This window comes from Procambarus clarkii, chromosome 68 (genome assembly GCF_040958095.1).
Source record: "Procambarus clarkii isolate CNS0578487 chromosome 68, FALCON_Pclarkii_2.0, whole genome shotgun sequence".
Classification (NCBI taxonomy): Eukaryota; Metazoa; Arthropoda; class Malacostraca; order Decapoda; family Cambaridae; genus Procambarus; species Procambarus clarkii.
Genome location: NC_091217.1, coordinates 2694302 through 2712170, shown reverse-complemented (window position 1 = coordinate 2712170; position 17869 = coordinate 2694302). Strand labels below are relative to the sequence as shown.

At 36.4% G+C, this 17869-nt stretch overlaps 2 protein-coding genes across 4 annotated transcripts in view; one reads left to right on the top strand and one right to left on the bottom strand.

Moving 5' to 3' along the window:
• The window catches only part of LOC123774722 (zinc finger protein 665), a 20577-nt gene extending 11197 nt beyond the window's left edge, over positions 1 to 9380 (top strand). For all 3 annotated transcript variants that reach the window (XM_045769250.2, XM_069310745.1, XM_045769251.2), the window contains 6 exons: positions 1044 to 1195; positions 3004 to 3070; positions 4778 to 4863; positions 6426 to 6555; positions 6763 to 6917; positions 8331 to 9380. In XM_045769250.2, coding sequence (XP_045625206.2) covers positions 1044 to 1195; positions 3004 to 3070; positions 4778 to 4863; positions 6426 to 6555; positions 6763 to 6917; positions 8331 to 9079 — 1339 coding nt within the window. In that variant the 3' untranslated portion in view covers positions 9080 to 9380. The remainder of the gene's footprint in view (positions 1 to 1043; positions 1196 to 3003; positions 3071 to 4777; positions 4864 to 6425; positions 6556 to 6762; positions 6918 to 8330) is intronic.
• On the bottom strand, positions 9374 to 17869 carry Trx2 (Thioredoxin 2). Its single transcript, XM_045769252.2, has 4 exons — positions 17730 to 17869; positions 13325 to 13429; positions 11734 to 11859; positions 9374 to 9802 (listed from the first exon to the last, which is right to left on the bottom strand). Exons 1-4 carry the CDS (start codon positions 17751 to 17753, stop codon positions 9740 to 9742), a joined length of 318 nt encoding a protein of 105 aa, XP_045625208.1. The 5' UTR covers positions 17754 to 17869; the 3' UTR covers positions 9374 to 9739.

Below are 17869 nucleotides of genomic sequence, written 5' to 3'. Positions count from 1 at the left end.
GAAGACACTACCACTTGGGCATGCAGCATTCTGAATGAATCTCAAAGCATATTGTCCTCGGTAACCTAGGCTTTCATTGCACCAGTCACTTTTCTTCCCTAACTCATTTTACTCTCGACTTTGCTTGCAAAAATTCCTCTTTTGTCAGTCACACATGTCAGGTATTTAAACTGCCTTGCCATTTCTAATACTTCTCCATTCACAGTAATTTCACCACAGAATTTTTTTTTATCTCTACACCACCATAACTTTACTTTAGCTCACATTAACTTTGACCACGGTCTTCCCTCACATACTCAACTAATTTATAAATCTTTATCATTCTCAACTAAAATTGAATGTAATGAAATGCCTTTCTCTGAACTGTGCCTTGGTAGCATCCCTAGTTTATGCACAGCCAGTTACTAGTCAGTCTAAGACAACACCAAGGAAACTCATTATCTACCAGAGTGTCTCTGCGAGCTCCTCTTGCCCCCTCTATGAGGTGGGAAACATATGGGGGGAGTCAGCAGACAGGGGAGGGGGGCAGATTCTGGATGATATTTTTAGCCAGTGACACTAAAGATGTCACTGGCTAAGATATCATCAATCTTTCCATCACCGTCTCCTCATGTATTACCAGCTTTTACTGTCTTTTCCTATAGCAATTAAACTTTTTCACTTTGCAAAAAGCATAAGAAGACAAATGGGTACCTCATCATTCTAGATAAATAAAAACAATGTTTTTAATGTATTCCCACAAAATTTTTATTCCATATTTACAGTTTTGGTGGTCTAGAAATGCATCCTCCCCCCATGCATAGCATTCCACCAACAGGAAATTTTTTTTTAGTTATTAACAGTCGACTTATAAATACCTTTCCAGAATGCATCCCATCTGCCAGTTGGGGATTCCCTATACTAAAACTAGTACATACTGTAGTTTTGAATAAGTAGGTTGAATGGTATTTATCTTCCCTTATTACTTTGTATTCTTAAGCTGAGGCTGAGGTTTCCTAAATCTTGATCAGAGGTATTACTCATTAATATTTTTCACATTTCAGGTTGCATACTGGGCGTGGTACTCATCAGTGTCGTCACTGTGATAAAAAATTCTTGAGGCAATCTCATTTGAAGTCACATATGGAAATGCATGATAGTTTTCACAAATTTTATTCCTGTCCACACTGTGATAAAACATATATGCGAAAGAGAGGTACAGTATGCTTTTAATTATCGCTTGTTGCATAATCACAATGCTTTTATAATTCATATTTCTGTTCAGGGCCACTTTTGTATCTCCCCTAGTCATTTATAGCAGACTTGGCCAAAAAGAGACAATACACCTAGGCTCTGTGATGACTCTTATACCCAGAGACAAGTAACCTTGCAGTCTGTCTTGCCTCCTTAAAAATGGTGTGGGAACTAATAAGAAAGAACAATTTCATATTCCTTTGAAGCAAGCACTTGCATAACAGTGAAACCATTTAAACCATAAAACTGCTCTGAGCAAATTATGCATAGCAGCTAGAATGCTCTAAATAAGTTAATTAAATCACACATAGAGGTTATAGTATTCAACGCACAAGTCCCTTCCTTACACAGTTAACCTGTTGCTAATTTTCTCCTTGGAGGGTTTCTTTGGGGTTACTTTTCTGAGACACTCCTCTGCTCCTGGTGAGTACCCCCTTAAAGAGCCACCTTAAGAGCCCTCCCAGAAAACCAGTGTTGAATATAAAGTAATGAAATGTCTCTCCAGTAGTTCTTGATGGCTCCTTGAACCCCTCCCAGTTCCCAGTTCAGGTGTTTAATTTTTTCCCCATCTTCCTGGCTACATGCCTGACATGTCAAAACTAGGGGATCAAGGAGGAGGGTGTGCAGGCCCCTAGTGATGCACAGGTGAAAAAATGGGTGAACATCTTCTCAATTGGTTAGTTTGTTCATTCCGGGGATTCACTTTGTTTAAATTGCTGATTGTATGTTTTGACTCGCCGAACCTTTCTAGTGACTCTTTCTTGGTTAGGATGATATAGTATTCCCTGCTCCTTGTTCCTATGTAGAGAGGGCTAGGTTTTGGCCTATGGTACCAGGTAGGCTTACAATGACTCGCAAGAACCTATCATGAATTGAATTAGGTGGCACTATCTAGGTAACTAACTCAAGGAGCTACCAAGGACCTGACAGAAATAGGTATTTCATTACATTCAATGCTGATTTTTTTTTAGGTAAATAGAAATTATTCATTACTGTACAGTGAAGTACTGTAGTATTATACAGCAATGCATGTTTTGTGTAAACAAAAATTCATCACAAATGCCTTTTAAGGATACTACTGTATAATTTGGATTGTCAAGCATAGATGAATCATATTTGCATTATGATTCTTCAAGCAGTACATTTATTTTACATGGAGAAAAAGAGAATTTTCTGGTGAGGATGGCATTGCTTCTTAAGAGGCCAAATCAATAATTCATAAGCAGCAGTGCACAGTAGTAAATTGTTTTTGTTTACCATATGAAGTGGCAAGAGTTACCATGTGGTATGGAATGGGGCTGCCGTAAGCTCCACCAACCCATACGGCGGAGTACTGGACTATATTTTAATCATTCAGCATTAGTGTGAAGCAAAGATAATAATAGAGATTTTCTGATACTGTAATTCTGAATTGGATGAAGTACCGAATCATTATTGGTGCTTTAGCTACCGGTAGCTAGAGATGCAGAGGTGCTTCAACAGAATGAGTGTGTTAATGGGTACCTAGTCTGCATTCATTCTGAGTTATAAATGAAGCACTCTGGAATAATGCCATTTAATCGACCATATGGTATATGATCATAGGTTTTATGAATACAGTACGGTAATACTGTATACAGTATTCATGTAAGTGATTTGATAGTTTATTAATTTTTATTCCATCAAAATATTTAAAGTAGATCAATTATTTATGATCAAAAGATGTTAATGGCAACCATATTAAATGAATTACTTTAAGCTAACTAATATCAATTTTTTGCTGATCAACAGATCAAGTGCATCATGTGCGTATGATACATGGTTCTGCTCATGACGTCATCTCTAAGACAGAGACGGTGTAAGTGTGGAGACATAATGTTTTACATATACAGTAATAGATTCATCTTTCACTTTTTCATATTCATTATTTATCTTGCTCTCATAGAATTTTGTCCACAGATATATAATTATAGTGTATCATATTCAATAGACACCAAACAAAAAATATCCAATCTTGTAGCTTTGGGTTATGTTCATATTTTAAACCATCCAATAGATTTACAACATCCAGTATATACATATAATTGAATAGTTATGTTAGAAAGGTTAGAAAATTTGTCCGGCTTTGTTACAACCATTAACAATGTAAATAAGATTTATTTTCAATACCTGATACCCCTATTTCTGCTTTGTATTAAAGTGGTGAATAGAAAGCCAACTCCAAACACCGTAGTATCTAAATGTTTGCATTGTTTCATATGATCTACATTATTCATATGATTTCATATGACTGGTGACTCCCTAAAGCTATCTTGCAGCCGAAATGGCTTCCCACTACTGGATCACATCAATCATAAGTCCTGTTTGGCCTACTGGAGACCAGAACCAAAACCTGCCCTTTTTTGCCCCCCTTCCCCTCACAGAGGTGCAAGGTGCTGGGGATTGTTATGACTACTCAACACTGGGAAAAACATCTACAAAGTCAGTGAAGCAATACAAACATCTGCATGGATCATAGAAAATGAAGCTAACGCTGCTAACTCCATATGTGCCATGTGCTTTCAATCTTAAGTCTCCAAAGGAATTTGTTGACTTATTGTGAAGATCACAGGCATCGTGCATGAGAGAGTTTGGATGTTGAGTTGCTGTTTGTTAACATGCCCTTGGATGAGGTTATTGAAATGATGATAGACAAGAGTTTATCTGGATCCAGTTTGTCATCCTCTTGTACCTGTGGATAACCCTTAAATTTACTTTAATATACCTACTTTTTTTTTCTGTCAAATTTCTTATACAATGTATTTTTTTTATACTTTCTTACAATGCATTTTTATACCTTCTTACAATTTATTTTTATACTTTTGTACAATGTACCTGTAATTTTTTTTTTAATTTTGCTAGAAATTAACTTCTTAAAATTATATATATAAGATTAAGCATCTGCCAGAAACACTGTGTGCGCTAGTGGCTTTACAAGAAAGTAAAACTTCAATGCTCTGTACTCTCATAAACCCAATGTAACTTCTTGTATATAAATAAATAAATAAAATTCACAACCCACATGAGGCAAATGAGGGGATCTTCAACAAGCTGCCGGCTTACTGTCCTCATCGAGGCCACTAGTGTTAGGGGCTCTCAGGTAAACTCCGGTAAACAACATTGTGAATTACTAGTGTATTCACAATGTTGTGAAACCAAAAATGGCTGTTGTTTAGCGACTAGTACTCACCCACTTGTCTCCATGAGTAGATGGCTTCAAAGCCTTGGGTAAGACAAGATGACTGTACAATGTTATTTAAACTGTTCACTCCTAATCATCCACCAAGAATTGTGGACCTACACATTAAATGAATTGTTCATATGGTGTTCTGGCAAAAAAAAAAAAAAAAAAAAAAAAAAAAAAAAGGAAAAATATATATGTTATGGCTTTAAAGTGAGCTGTAGTAGAGGTCTGAACCAGCAAGTCGCAGAGAAGACATCTGCTCTTTAACCCGCTGAATTAAGAAACACTTGTTCAAAGATTACTGTATATGGTGTACTGTACACATAATTTACTGTATTTCAGGAAAATGGAAGGATTTTCATGTTCAGCATGTGACAAAAAGTTTTCTTCAGTATTAAAGCTTCAGATGCACGAAGTCATACATACTGGTACGTATCAGTGTTATTTTTCTTGATTCCTCAATAGTAATGGTATTTTCTGAGCACGGTCCGCTTGGTAGTGCTCTTATGACTTAGTTGTCAACCTTACCAAGACATTGAATGTTCATCAGGCTCTGAACAACTTTTCACACAAATGAGACAATACGTTTTCAAATTGCATTTTCCACAAAATAAAGGATGAGGGAGTTCATTAGAGAGCATATCTCAATGCACCACTCTTTATAAAAATAACAATTCAAACCATTCAACACACTTTCTAAATGATTTTTAGTAAGTCTAAAATTTCCAAGAATTGTTCTGGCTACCTAATCATCCATTAGCCAACTACTGTACATTGCAAGTACAATGTTTACAACTACATTGTACATTGATAGTAACCAGATTTAGCCTTAAGTGACTAAACAGGGTCAGTGGAGGTGGCAATCCTCACTTTTACTCCTGACACCTTCCTCTTATTAAGCTACTCTACAAGAAACCACATATGTTGGTTAAGTACTGACTTGTTTTCTTCGAGATTGTCTGCAAAGGGAAATACATACTTTAGTGTTTGCTTCCTTGCATGATACCCATTAGTGATCTGATTTCTTTTCAATGTTGCCTTCTCTGGTGCTGATGGCAAGGACCATCAGCTACCAGTAGCTCTATTTTCTGAAACTGTTGGGGCACCACCCTTCAGTTAGTCTGAACTTTTTTAGTCAGTCTTTTGTCATAGTTGTCTTTTTGCTGAGCTCTGAATCAGTGTTACTCTTGTAGGACATTGGGAGACATAAACCTGCCCAAAGAAGACAACCCTTGCCATGGCCAGAGCAAGATGGAATGCTAAGGCACATGCAGTGTGGGTGGCAAAAACACAATCATGTAGTATAAATAAAAATAAAGAAATGACATTCAGCAGAACTAGTGTTCCAGGGAAAGCCAGCAACACTTAGCTGAAAGTGAGAAACTTAACAGCCCCTGCACTGCAGCACTAATTGGCATCAAGTTGTTGGAAAAATGAGGGGCAGGCTGTTTGAGATCACAGGTGACGCTGCCATCGTATGGCAGCCAGACACATCACAGATAGGATACTTTGCCCCTGGGGTACAATAGTTTGCCTTGTTTACCTAGGGGCACCTAATTTTTCTCAATCAACCATTTGTTTTGTTTTGGCTATAATCTCTAATGGGGTTTTTCTGATTTTTGGCCACACATTCCCAAGCTCCCCTTTGCCTGATAGTGAGCCAGATTCTGATCTTGACTTCAAGTGGGTGATAATTAGTTTTAGGGAATGGGTGTTTAGCTAAGACTTGATTGTACTAGAGCTTGGGGAACTGCTGAGTGGTTTCCTGGAAAAACAAAAATACCTCATGAAGTGATGTATATACAGTACAAGGTTGTAAAATTATCTCAACTCTTGTTTTAATATCAACTCTTCCAACTGATTGATTAAAGACATGCCCAGTTATTTCTCTGTTTTATGGTTTCAAACTTTATTTTATGTAGGCTTAAATTTATCTCAATATTTACAACACCAAACTTGTATAGTATTTTAATAGCCTTTCATTTTTCAGCTACAAAACCGCCTTACAAATGTCAGGAATGTTCTCAAGATTTTCCAACACTAAGTACTCTAAAACGCCACTACTTGATTCACTGGGACCTGAGACCATTTTCTTGCTCTGTCTGCAGCAAGAGCTTTCGGTAAATATTACATTTATTTATTAATATATGCAATAAAGAAAGTAATTCACTTAGTGTGTGGAGCTGAAAAAAACCCACAAAGAATGGGATAAATATGATGAAAGAGTCAAGAGAGAGGGCAAGAGCAAGTGAGCTAGCTAGTTTTATTTCACATTATACACTAAATAATAAATTCAGTATGTTTATCTGTCTTTATCTGTGTTTCAGGTACAAACAAAGTTTGAAACGGCACATGATGACACATACTGGTGAGAAGCCACACGTATGCAAGCACTGTGATAAAGGTTTTGCTCTGAAAGGTACCCTAAATGTACACATGCAACAACATTCAACAGTGAGAACATTTAAATGTTACAAATGTGGTGAGCAAAGATTATTTCAGTTTACAACATTTACATGAATATATAAAGTTGTAGTCACTTGGTCATTATATTGGTGTTGATTATAGCATACTTTTACCTGTTTTGTGTAAAGTAGTTTATTGTATTAATGAACCAAACATGACCAATTTGGTTCTTAAATTTGAAATCAAATACAGGAAGAAGTATTACAAATTGGTAGTTTATTGGATACTACTATAATTTTAAATAAAATTACTGGGTAATTAAAAGTTAAAATTACAAAATAATTTAAGTGCAATTAATATATTTAATAAATATTAATGTGTCAAAGAATCATGTGTAAATAGCACATCTAATACAACTCGATGTTATGATTATACGAGGGGAAGCATAAAAGGCATCCCCAAGCTGGAAATGTCTCAGGATATGGACAGAGCATGGTAGAGAGTAGCAGTTGCAATTACTGTATTTAAATTAACTATGATCTCCTAACACTATTATGAGTACAAACTAAGTACTGTACTGTACTCCATAATAGTGTTAAGAGTACAAGCTGAGCTCGCATGTAACAACACTGCCTTGGCAATAATTGAACTATGAAGTTGAAGGATAGATATCGTATCAAGAACAGCTTTCCTACCTCCCTGTAAGAGATAGATTAAAAGAATGTGAATATCGGCAGTAAACATGTAGGATCTCCAAAACTCTACCCATTCCGATTATCTTATGGGCCTCTGCTCTGGCCACCCTAAATAGAATAAATGGATCTGTTGTGGTGTATTTTCCTGGCAGCTTAGTTAATAGTTTGACCTCAAGCTGAAGGCCACTGAGGAATGCACTACCTCATATTACTTGAGGCAAATGGCAGCATCCAGTAAGGTTAGTTCAAAATGGAATGCTGGGAAAACAATCAGAAGTGCAAAGAATAGGGAAAGAGGATGAAGAGGCTCCAGTTCACCTTATCAAACTGCTACCAGGAGAGAAGGGCTTCCCTAGTCATTTCTATGACTAGAGAAAGCCAAAGACCCTGAAGAATATAGGAAACTGCCGAAGGCCTATTTCAGGTACTCCCATTTGTCAACTCAAACTTGACTTGATATCTGACCTACACGTTTATTATGATTTTTTTTGTTATCTAAGGTACCAAGGTACACGTAATATGATTCAATTAAAGCTAAACAGATTATTATTTAACAAAATAATTGAAAGAGCATTGGTTGAACCATGTGTTTATGCTTTCCTTAAAACAAAAGATTTTTAGTCTCAAATGCCCAACGGCAATAGGTGGTGGTCAAGTGTTCTCAATTTTTTTCCCCCATATTTAGTGTACCTGTTTTACAGCAGCTTGGTAAATTGGATGTAATTATTGCCAAATTTACTGTACAATATTTTTCAACTCCCAGTAAACTGAATGCTGTAATCTCTTATTTCCAGAAACAATCTTTGAGAGGAAGCAAGAACTAAAATCTCATCTTTGCAGTAGGATAACAAAGCAGGGATCACCTGCTGAAAGCGTCTGTACTGAATTTGTGTACAGAAAACCTAATTCCTGTACAACTTACGACAACCACAATGCTACAAGGAAGGAAAATGAATCTATGGCTAATCTTCCTGGTATTTTAAATGACTTGACAGCCATAACTCTAGTATCCGATACTTGTATAGATAATTTATTACCCGTCACAGGGCTAAATTCCACCAATATCACAGGTACTGTTATGCCAGGCGGGCATTTAATCACCGAAGTTAATGAAATGATAACCATAAATGGGACAGCGTCAAATTGTATTGGTGAAACACCTTTTGAAGTTAAAATTTCCAATCGGCCAAAGGGAAACTTACAGGCACCTCAAGATTTGGAGGATACCTTTGAAGAAAACACACTCTTGCATGCATCCTATTTTCAAAATGGGAAACAAACCACTGTTCTTTCAGACTCGTGTAAAGTAATGGATGAAAAAAATGAATCTGTAAACCTAAGTAAATGTTCAATATTAGAAGCTAAGCAAGAATCTGAAGTGGATGAAACAACCATTTATACTTTGATAACTATAGATGGCGAGTTAAAGCAGCCAACATTTATTAGTATTCCAGCAATTTCAAACAGTGATACGGAAGAGAATGTAACACTTCAAATAAATTTCCCAGAAGATGGTTCAGAAGTTTTTATTATAGAGAATTGATTTGATTTACAGTAATAAGACTTGCCAAGAGCTAAACCAGACACTTTTGTAAACCATTTTATTTGTATGCTGGTATGACAATATAGAACGTGTTCACGTTTGGTATTAGAACTCTGGCAACCTTAATTCTTCAACATTAAGAACCTTACAGAACCTAGAACCTTAATTCTAGGCACAGCAGATTCTAATGAAACTTAAGTTATTGTCTTGATACACAGCAGCAGCATCCATACCAACTACATCCAGCTAGTAATAAAAGTTTTTTTCAGGATGTAACATTAATGAATAAAACAATTTTGCATTCATTATTTTATTGCCCATTAAGAATTTTAAAATATTACAACTAGAAGGCACAAATCCATAATATAAGCAATTCCTTTTGAAGTTTGACACGCTTCTATTAAAAACTGAAAAATTAAATTGCCAAGATTTAAAATTTACTCAAAAACACATAAGTTACTTAAACAAGTATATAACGGTAACAGCAATGCATTAGAATGAAACTTTACTAACCTTGACAATATCTTAAGTAATGTCAACACTGATGAAACAATATGGTTAACCCATTGCAATTAGTTACAAAAATGGTTTCTGTGTGGTAATGCAATTCAATAAACGTGAACTAAATGTACGTAAAGCCCTTAAAATAACCAAATAACTTTATCGAAGTCTTTCAATGGCATCACGAATCTTTTCTTCGTTAGCCCCAGAGAAAGACTCTACCTGCAAATTAAAAAAAATTATACTTTAGTACAGTAATTTACATTTTAAGTTAAATTATTTAAACAGTATAAAAAATATTTAAGTTAAAAGGGAATATAAATTTTTTGCAAAAAAGTTTGCAGTTAAAATTTGATTTAACATGTACACAGCTTTAATTATTAATTAAAGCTAGAGAAATTATTTGACAGGGTTTTAAATTATTAATTTAATAATTATAATGATTTAGGGGATATATTTAGGGTATCTTGAGGTTATCTTGAGGTGATTTCGGGGCTTTAGTATCCCGTGGCCCGGTCCTCGACCAGGCCTCCACCCCCAGGAAGCAGCCCGTGACAGCTAACTAATTCACAGGTACCTATTTACTGCTAGGTAACAGGGGCATAGGGTGAAAGAAACTCTGCCCATCATTTCTTGCAGGCGCCCGGGATCGAACCCGAGACCACAGGATCACATGTCCAGCATGCTGTCCGCTCGGCCGGCCAGCTCCCGGTATACTTTATATAAATGAAAGTCCTAATATGGTAGCTAATCATCAAAACAACCTAAAGAGACAGAAAATATAGTTTGAAATCGGTGAAAAAAATCAGACAAAAAAATTAAAAGTCCCAATGTTTGCGAGTTGTGACATTTATTTGTCAACCAATTCCATTCTATCTTCACAAGTTTGGAAACATATGCATTCTCCAGGATGCAAAGGTTACAACAAAATCAGAGAATAAACAAGAGAAAATAATAAAAAATGCCCCCAAAAAATATTTTTGGGACATTGATGAAAGTGACATATTAACACTGGACAATGTATTTATATGAAATATAACAAAATAGATGATTAACAGTTATTATTATTTGTGTTAGTATTATGTATTACTCGGCAATGATATAAAGGCACCAACTACTATTTTTCTTTGAGCATAGGACAGGTGCTTGCATCTATTACTGCATAATCCTTCAGTTCGTTCTTAGGAGCTGTTGTCCTTATCAATAAAATGTTCTTATTTTTCAAAAATTTGTCTAAAATCAATTTCTAAAAATATTTTGATGAAAATTTTATGACACTGAAGCCAATAAGTTGGAGATTTGTTTAACATTTTAGTTATTTTTATATAATTCTAATATTTTTCGCTACTATACCCCCCTATATTCGCGGAACTATGCGTGGTCTAAGGGTTAAATAAAAACTCTTTTGTACTGTAATTACAAGGAAGGTGAAAGTGGCCTGAAACAGTTGTCACAGTTGTTTGGGGCTTTCTGGGCAACCGCAAGGCTAAAAACTATGTGGCGCTAGTCTAGAGACTGGTAAGAACTACGGCACAATGGGCTGCAAGATGTCCTACGAAGTTCATTTCCTTGATGCTCATTGATGAATTCAAGCAGTACACGAGTTCTTGTAGGAGAAAGGCAAGTTCTTCCCCACCCATTACATACTCTTGGAAAGCCACTACCAAGTACAGTATATTGAGACCATGAGATATAATTTGATAAGATCATATAATAATAATTTTCACTACAATTAGGGGCTAATTCGTGAAACTGATTTACAGTATTATCGTAAATCTCTAAAATTACTCTTCTAAATCTCTCTGGATCATTTCTGTACATCTTTAGTACAGTATAAATACGAGTTAATTTTGATGTACGTGTTTTTTTCTGTCTGAACAAAAAGACAAATTTGCCAGTTTACTCACCAGAAATGTATAAATTTCAAAATATTACTGCCTTGGTCACAAGATCAAAGTTTGAGGGGAATAATAGCCATTTTCTATATACAATACTTTCTTTACATATGGAATGTGGAAATAAGACTACTGCCCAATAACAATAATTGTGCTATCTTGAGTGTATATTTGTAGACAACATGACTCCAACCCATCTAAGAATTATATTTGTTAGTTTCCCTAAACATTACCTAGTTGCCAATGTTTTATATTTACCTTCTTGCCCTCTTTGAAGAATACAAAGGTGGGCATGCAAGAAACCTGGTGTTCCATAGCTACATCCTCACATTCATCAACATCCACCTTCAGGAATACTACATCATCCATCTCCTGACTCATAGCCTGTAAAAGGAACAAAAATATATTTAATCATAATGTAATGTATGCTAGAATAGCAGGATGCAAGTCTCATTGCATATAAAATTCCTGCAGGCATCTGTTTAAATTTTATAGCAGACAATTTTCAACAAGCAAAATTTTATTTACAGTTCCCCACAAAAGACATACACAAGATGGAGAGACAAGCAGAAGTAGCAGGAAAAGCACTCAATTGGGTACAGGAATACTTGACTGACAAGAAACAAAAGGTCTCATGGATGTGTCAAGCTGGAGAGGAGTGGAAAGTGGTGTTCTACAGGGCTCTGTCTTAGGATCTTGCCCTTTTTAATTTATGTAGATAAACTTACTTGTAAATGTAAATGAGCTTATACATGTTGATATTTCAAGATGCCATGTTCAGGAGTGGGCAAATAAATGGCTGCCAATATTCAATCCAAATAAGTGCAAAGTAATGAAAATGATTAAGATAGGAGACCTGTATTTAGCTATACTGTACCATAAGGGAAGGGAAATTACAAGAAATAAGAAAAAGACTTGGGCATAGACAATCTCAACCCTAACACCAGCTAATGTGAACAGGATAACATCAGTAGCATATTGGAAGTTAGCTAACAATGTCATTTAAAAATCTAAGCAAGGCTATGAGGCCTGACACCCGAGTGAACAGCGCTCGGGATTCGTAGTCCTAAGGTTCCGGGTTCAATCTCTGGTGGAGGCAGAAACAAATGGGCAGTCTTTCACCCTGATGCTCCTGTTCACCTAACAGTAAATAGGTACCTGGGAGTTAGACAGCTGCTACGGACTGCTTCTTGGGGGTGTGTAACAAAAAAGGAGGCCTGGTCGAGGATTGGGCCGTGGGGACGCTAAGCCCCAAAATCATCTCAAGAGAAAGCTTTGAAGTCATACACATTGTCTTATGTGAAACCATTACTTTAGTATGAAACCCACACTTTGTGAAGCATAAACTTGAGAAAGTTCCGAGGTTTGCAACTAGATTAGTACCAGGTTTGAGAGGCCTCAGCTAGGAGGAGGATAGGATACAAGTCACAACATACACAGGATGATTCGCCAACTAATTCACTTCATGACAATGCACTGCAATCAACACTTGTCTTTACTGTATTCATCATAATTTGTTATTGCCTGAACAAGTTTATTACATTATGTAAACAAACTTTGCTACATCTTCCAAAAATATATGATAATTGCCATTTATGTGAATAAACTTACCACCAACAGATTCTTCTGCTTTATCAGAATACTTACACTATTTGCAGAATTAGTTAAGCTTACCTCTTTGGTTAAGGACCATGGCTATTTGCAACAAAAAATCCTCCTGCAGTTCCAATTACAGTACAATGGCATTTCTTTTATAACAGCACTTCAAAAAACAAAATTAGAATAAACAAAATTAAATTGGTATACTGCATTTAGCAAAATTTAAACATGATAATCACAAAATACATACCTCAAGCTTGGGTGCAATCATCTTGCAAGGCCCACACCAGGTTGCATAAAAATCAACAATGACCAACTTTCCACCAGCTTCAGATAGCTGCTTGTCAAAGTCATCCTAGAATTTAAATAAAGACGTATAAATGAAATCATGTCTGAAAACCTGAGTATCATTAAAACGTCTGATCTGGTTAAGAACTGTATATATTTAAATTTACCGAGTACCAACATTTCAAGATGATTTAAACCATGCACAAATTAAATAATACCAATTGACTCAGGATTATCTAGAAAATGCTGACAGATAAATTCTAGTGACTGTACTGTACATGTCTTAACTGCCAGACTTAACACATGTGCCGTTTTAAAATAGTGTCCACACTAGTATTTTATAAAACAGTTCTTACTTTATAGATTGTGGGGAAAAAAAAATGTTAATCCACCGGGAACATCAATGACTGACTACCCTACATGAGGCAAGGTTGAGGAGGAGGAATTTCCTTGCTATAGCTGTATAAATGTGTATTAGTTATTTGATAAATGTGATCATGACTGGCAGATAATGGCATTGATATTAAGAGTAAGTGAAAAAAAAGTAAAAAGCAGATCATGAAGTCTTAATAAAAAGAAGAGCAATAGTATCAAATAATATATTATTAATGACAACTAACTAATAAAAATTATAGAAGATATGATTTGTGACATCACAATAGCGTGATGCATCAAATGAACGGCCCCACAAGGGCCGTGATGAGGGTTCGAACCTATGTCCGAGAGGATGCCAGACACCTTAATCGACTGTGCCAAGACGTGGTAAAATAATTGCAACCGAGAGTGCAACTCTCCTCACACGGATCCTGCAGTCTCTCTGAGAGCCAAATCAGGGTTTTACACAATTTCCCCATGCACCTGGGCTCTGTCAACAGGCTATTCTACTTCTTCACCCTTACTTCATTACACAGAAATCACAATAGCGTGATACATCAAATGAATAAATCCACAAGGGCCGTGATGAGGGTTAGAACCTACGTCTGAGAGGAAACCAGGGGACCTACATCCAAGTGGATCAATTGAGGTGCGTCTGGGATCATCTCTGACATTGGTTCTAACCCTCTTCACGGCCCTTGGGGATTTGTTCATACAATTGTGATTTCATAGCAGGAATTTTAGACCTTGAATTTTCTAATATTTAAAAGCTTTTCCCAGTCTGTAGCTTCAAGAATGACAAAGTCTAGCAGAAAAACAAAACATATTGCTCAACATCCTTAATTTGCTACAAAAAATTAAAATACAGTAATAATGTTCAGTAATTTTCCATGCATATTTATTTATATATGTACACAATCAGTTTATACAGCATATGTAAATGCAAATGTCACCTCTTACTAAAACAGAACTCGGCAGAAAACTACCGACTGATCAGCATATCCTTGTGTATCTGGAAACTTATGAAGAGAATCCCAGGGGAGGGGAATCATTTACCATTTCTCATTGCACAATCTAGTGAAATCAACAGCATGGTTAAAAATAAATTCCACCTTACAAACCTGCTCATATTTCTGGACACAGTAATCAGCTATTCAGATAAAGGACTTCCAGTAGATGAAGTATTTATGGATTTCTTTAAAGATTTGGAGGTGTAAGAAGAATAACATACAGGAGACTGACAATGATAATGGTGAAAGTGGCAAAGTTGTGTTTCGACTGCTTCTAGTTCAAATTGGATCCATGTGCAATTCAGAAAGTAATGTTTGAGGTCTAACATGTATCCTTGTTCAGGTGTTTGGACTGAAGAAATGTGGAATACAGAAAAAAGGAAACCTATCCACGGTTAGACTTCAAGGATGATAAACTTGGCTGTAAAGTATGTGCAAACGTAAGCAATGTAACCCTTTTCACTTCCAAGGGTTTAAGACTCAAATGTGTGGCAGATGTACCAAGTCCTATTATGGAGCAGATCGAAGTACACACATGAAGACTCTCAGGAAATTTTTTTATCAAACTATCGAAAGCCTACACTGCTGCTTTACGTGTTGAAAATGTAGCTAGTGAAGATGCTTTTGGAAAAAGTGTAATGCCATGAATGTTTCACATCTAAAGACAACTTGTTCAATTTTGTGTTCTGCATATTTTTTGGCACAAAAGGCAATTGAAAAGGGGAAGTTTGAAGGAATTACCATAACAAGCAACAAGAAAATTGTCTCCATTAATTATCAACAGTTTCTTAGTAATCTTGTGAACAATTTACAGCAACGTATGTTCATGACAACATCCATGAAAGGCTCTCAAACTTCCAAACCTCAATGTATAAATCATTGCCAAGTAAAATGTGTGCTTGAAAAAGACTGGCCTGATGAAATACCACCTAATTACAGAGAAACTGAAATATCTATGTAAGAGCTTTCTTCTTACTCTGCACTAAATGCCTTTAGAAACTATGTGGAGGATCATGGATGCTACATCCAAAATTTACACCCATTACTGAGCTGTTATTCCTATTAGTACTGCAGAGTGTGAGAGGTGATTGTCACATGAACCTGATAATATGCACAAGAATTCTCATAAATCATGTATCAGCACTTACGTTTGTTAAACTACATGGACCTCTTCTAGTTCAGTGGAATCCTGAGCCATACCATGGCTGTGGTACCACAGATCGGCAGTTGACAAGGACGAGAGTGCCTTCAGACCCCTGAAAACATCTCACATCCCACCCCTTTGTAGAAACTATTGTGAAACTTCTCACTGGTTGTATTTTGTGAGCACTAAGTGTTTTAACTTCTTAAATTGATAAATACATGATACTAGCTATCTAGAAATCCAACATTCTGTAACTTATTTTGAATGAATGTACTTTTAACTGAATAAACATTTATTTATTTATAAAATTGGTACTACACCCCTGCAGATAACACTAAGATTTATGAAGACGTAAGAAGCAAAAATAGAGGCCTTACAGAGTTGTACATGAACTTCACAAATGACAAGACTAGCAAATGCTTTCCAATATAGAAAAATGTTAGACCTTGCATGTAGCACGTAAATATAACATTACCATGCAGTAGCTTGAAGAAAAGGGCCTAGGAGTCAATCTACTAGTCCTTGAAAGCTGCACAACAAGTGCAGCTGTAAATGCCAAGACATTACTACTACAGTTCAAAATCCAGTTGAGAAAAGGTATCGGGAAAAATAACGAGGCCCCTCTGACACGCGGAAAGCTTCTTGTTCCTGTTGAGGCTACTGGATAGATGAGGGCCCTCAGGAAAATTAACAATGGTAAATTTATGTATAAATATGCAGAACTACAGTACTGTATACGACTTGGATTCTGTATGTAGCACGGTACAGTCTGACCAACACCTACACCTCAGTTTGAGTTAAAGCACTCGCCTAACCATCTCTGCCCTGCCTGGGAATCAAACCCAGGACCCTCAAATTACAAGTTCACAAAAACAGCTGGACCCTGCAGCCAGAAACTGCAATGGATTTAAAGAACACGGTACTTATTAGTACAGTAATGGTAATGTCATCTCAGACATAATAAAGGAAAAATACTCATGTATTTGTGAAATTTATGTAAGGAATTTGCACTAAGTCTTTCGCACTCTCCCGAGTGCTTTATCAAGGCGTGTGATTAGGACGAGACTTACATCTCAACGTCTAATGATTAGACGTTGAGATGTAAGTCTCATCCTAATCACACACTCACACCTTGATAAAGCACTCAAGAGAGTGTGAAAGACAATTCCTCACACAGATTTCACAAATATATAAGTATGGGTTTTTATCCTACATTACTTAATGTGTATTATTGTATTATTATTACATTAATTATTAAAAATATAGTAGGGTACAGTATATAAATTATTCTGGTGGGCAGCCTTAACAGGCCTAGCTAGCTCTATGATCAACAATGATGCACCAGGTATAGAGCCACAAGTATTTTGATCAATATATTTTTCCCACTATCTTCCCGGTAAATTATATACAAAGTATTCCACAAAGAACATTAAATATCCCCCCCCCCTTTTGTTGAAGTACTCGACATCTTCTGATAAAAAAACTTTAATTTTACCAATAAGTTAAAAACTCACAAATGTGGAATTTAGCACAATCACTTTCAACATAAGTGAAACTTGATCAAATTCCTGAACCCGGCTCCCGCCCCCTCGTGGCACTCACCTCCCCACCAGTATATCTAGTTACTCTTAATAATATACAAACCAACACACACTCAAATTTCAAAAGTTCGTTTCTGGAGGAATTTTTGGACACGATAGAATTGTATGGGCGGCCCAGCAACGGTCACCATACACCATCGACCACAGCCTGCGGGGCAATACCTAGAATATTGGGGTGTTTTATTATTTAGAAATATGCTTAAGCTTAAAAGGAGTTTAATGGTAAAGGGTTCAAACCTTGTCATTAACTTTGTAGACCATGTTTGAAGATTGACACAAGCCGGGAGGGAGGGATGAAGTGGCCGCCTGTGCTGCTGACGCTCGAGTGCGGGACCTTCCCTTCGCTTGTGCCAGTCACCTTCCCGTGATGTCACAAC

Coding starts and splice junctions, on each gene's coding strand:
- Trx2 (XM_045769252.2), bottom strand. CDS start 17,753: ATGGTCTACAAAGTTAATGACAAG. Junction 13,430..17,729: donor TCTACAAAGTTAATGACAAG/GTTTGAACCCTT, acceptor TTTAAATTCTAG/GATGACTTTGACAAGCAGCT. Junction 9,803..11,733: donor TCTTCAAAGAGGGCAAGAAG/GTAAATATAAAA, acceptor TTTAATTTGCAG/GTAGAGTCTTTCTCTGGGGC.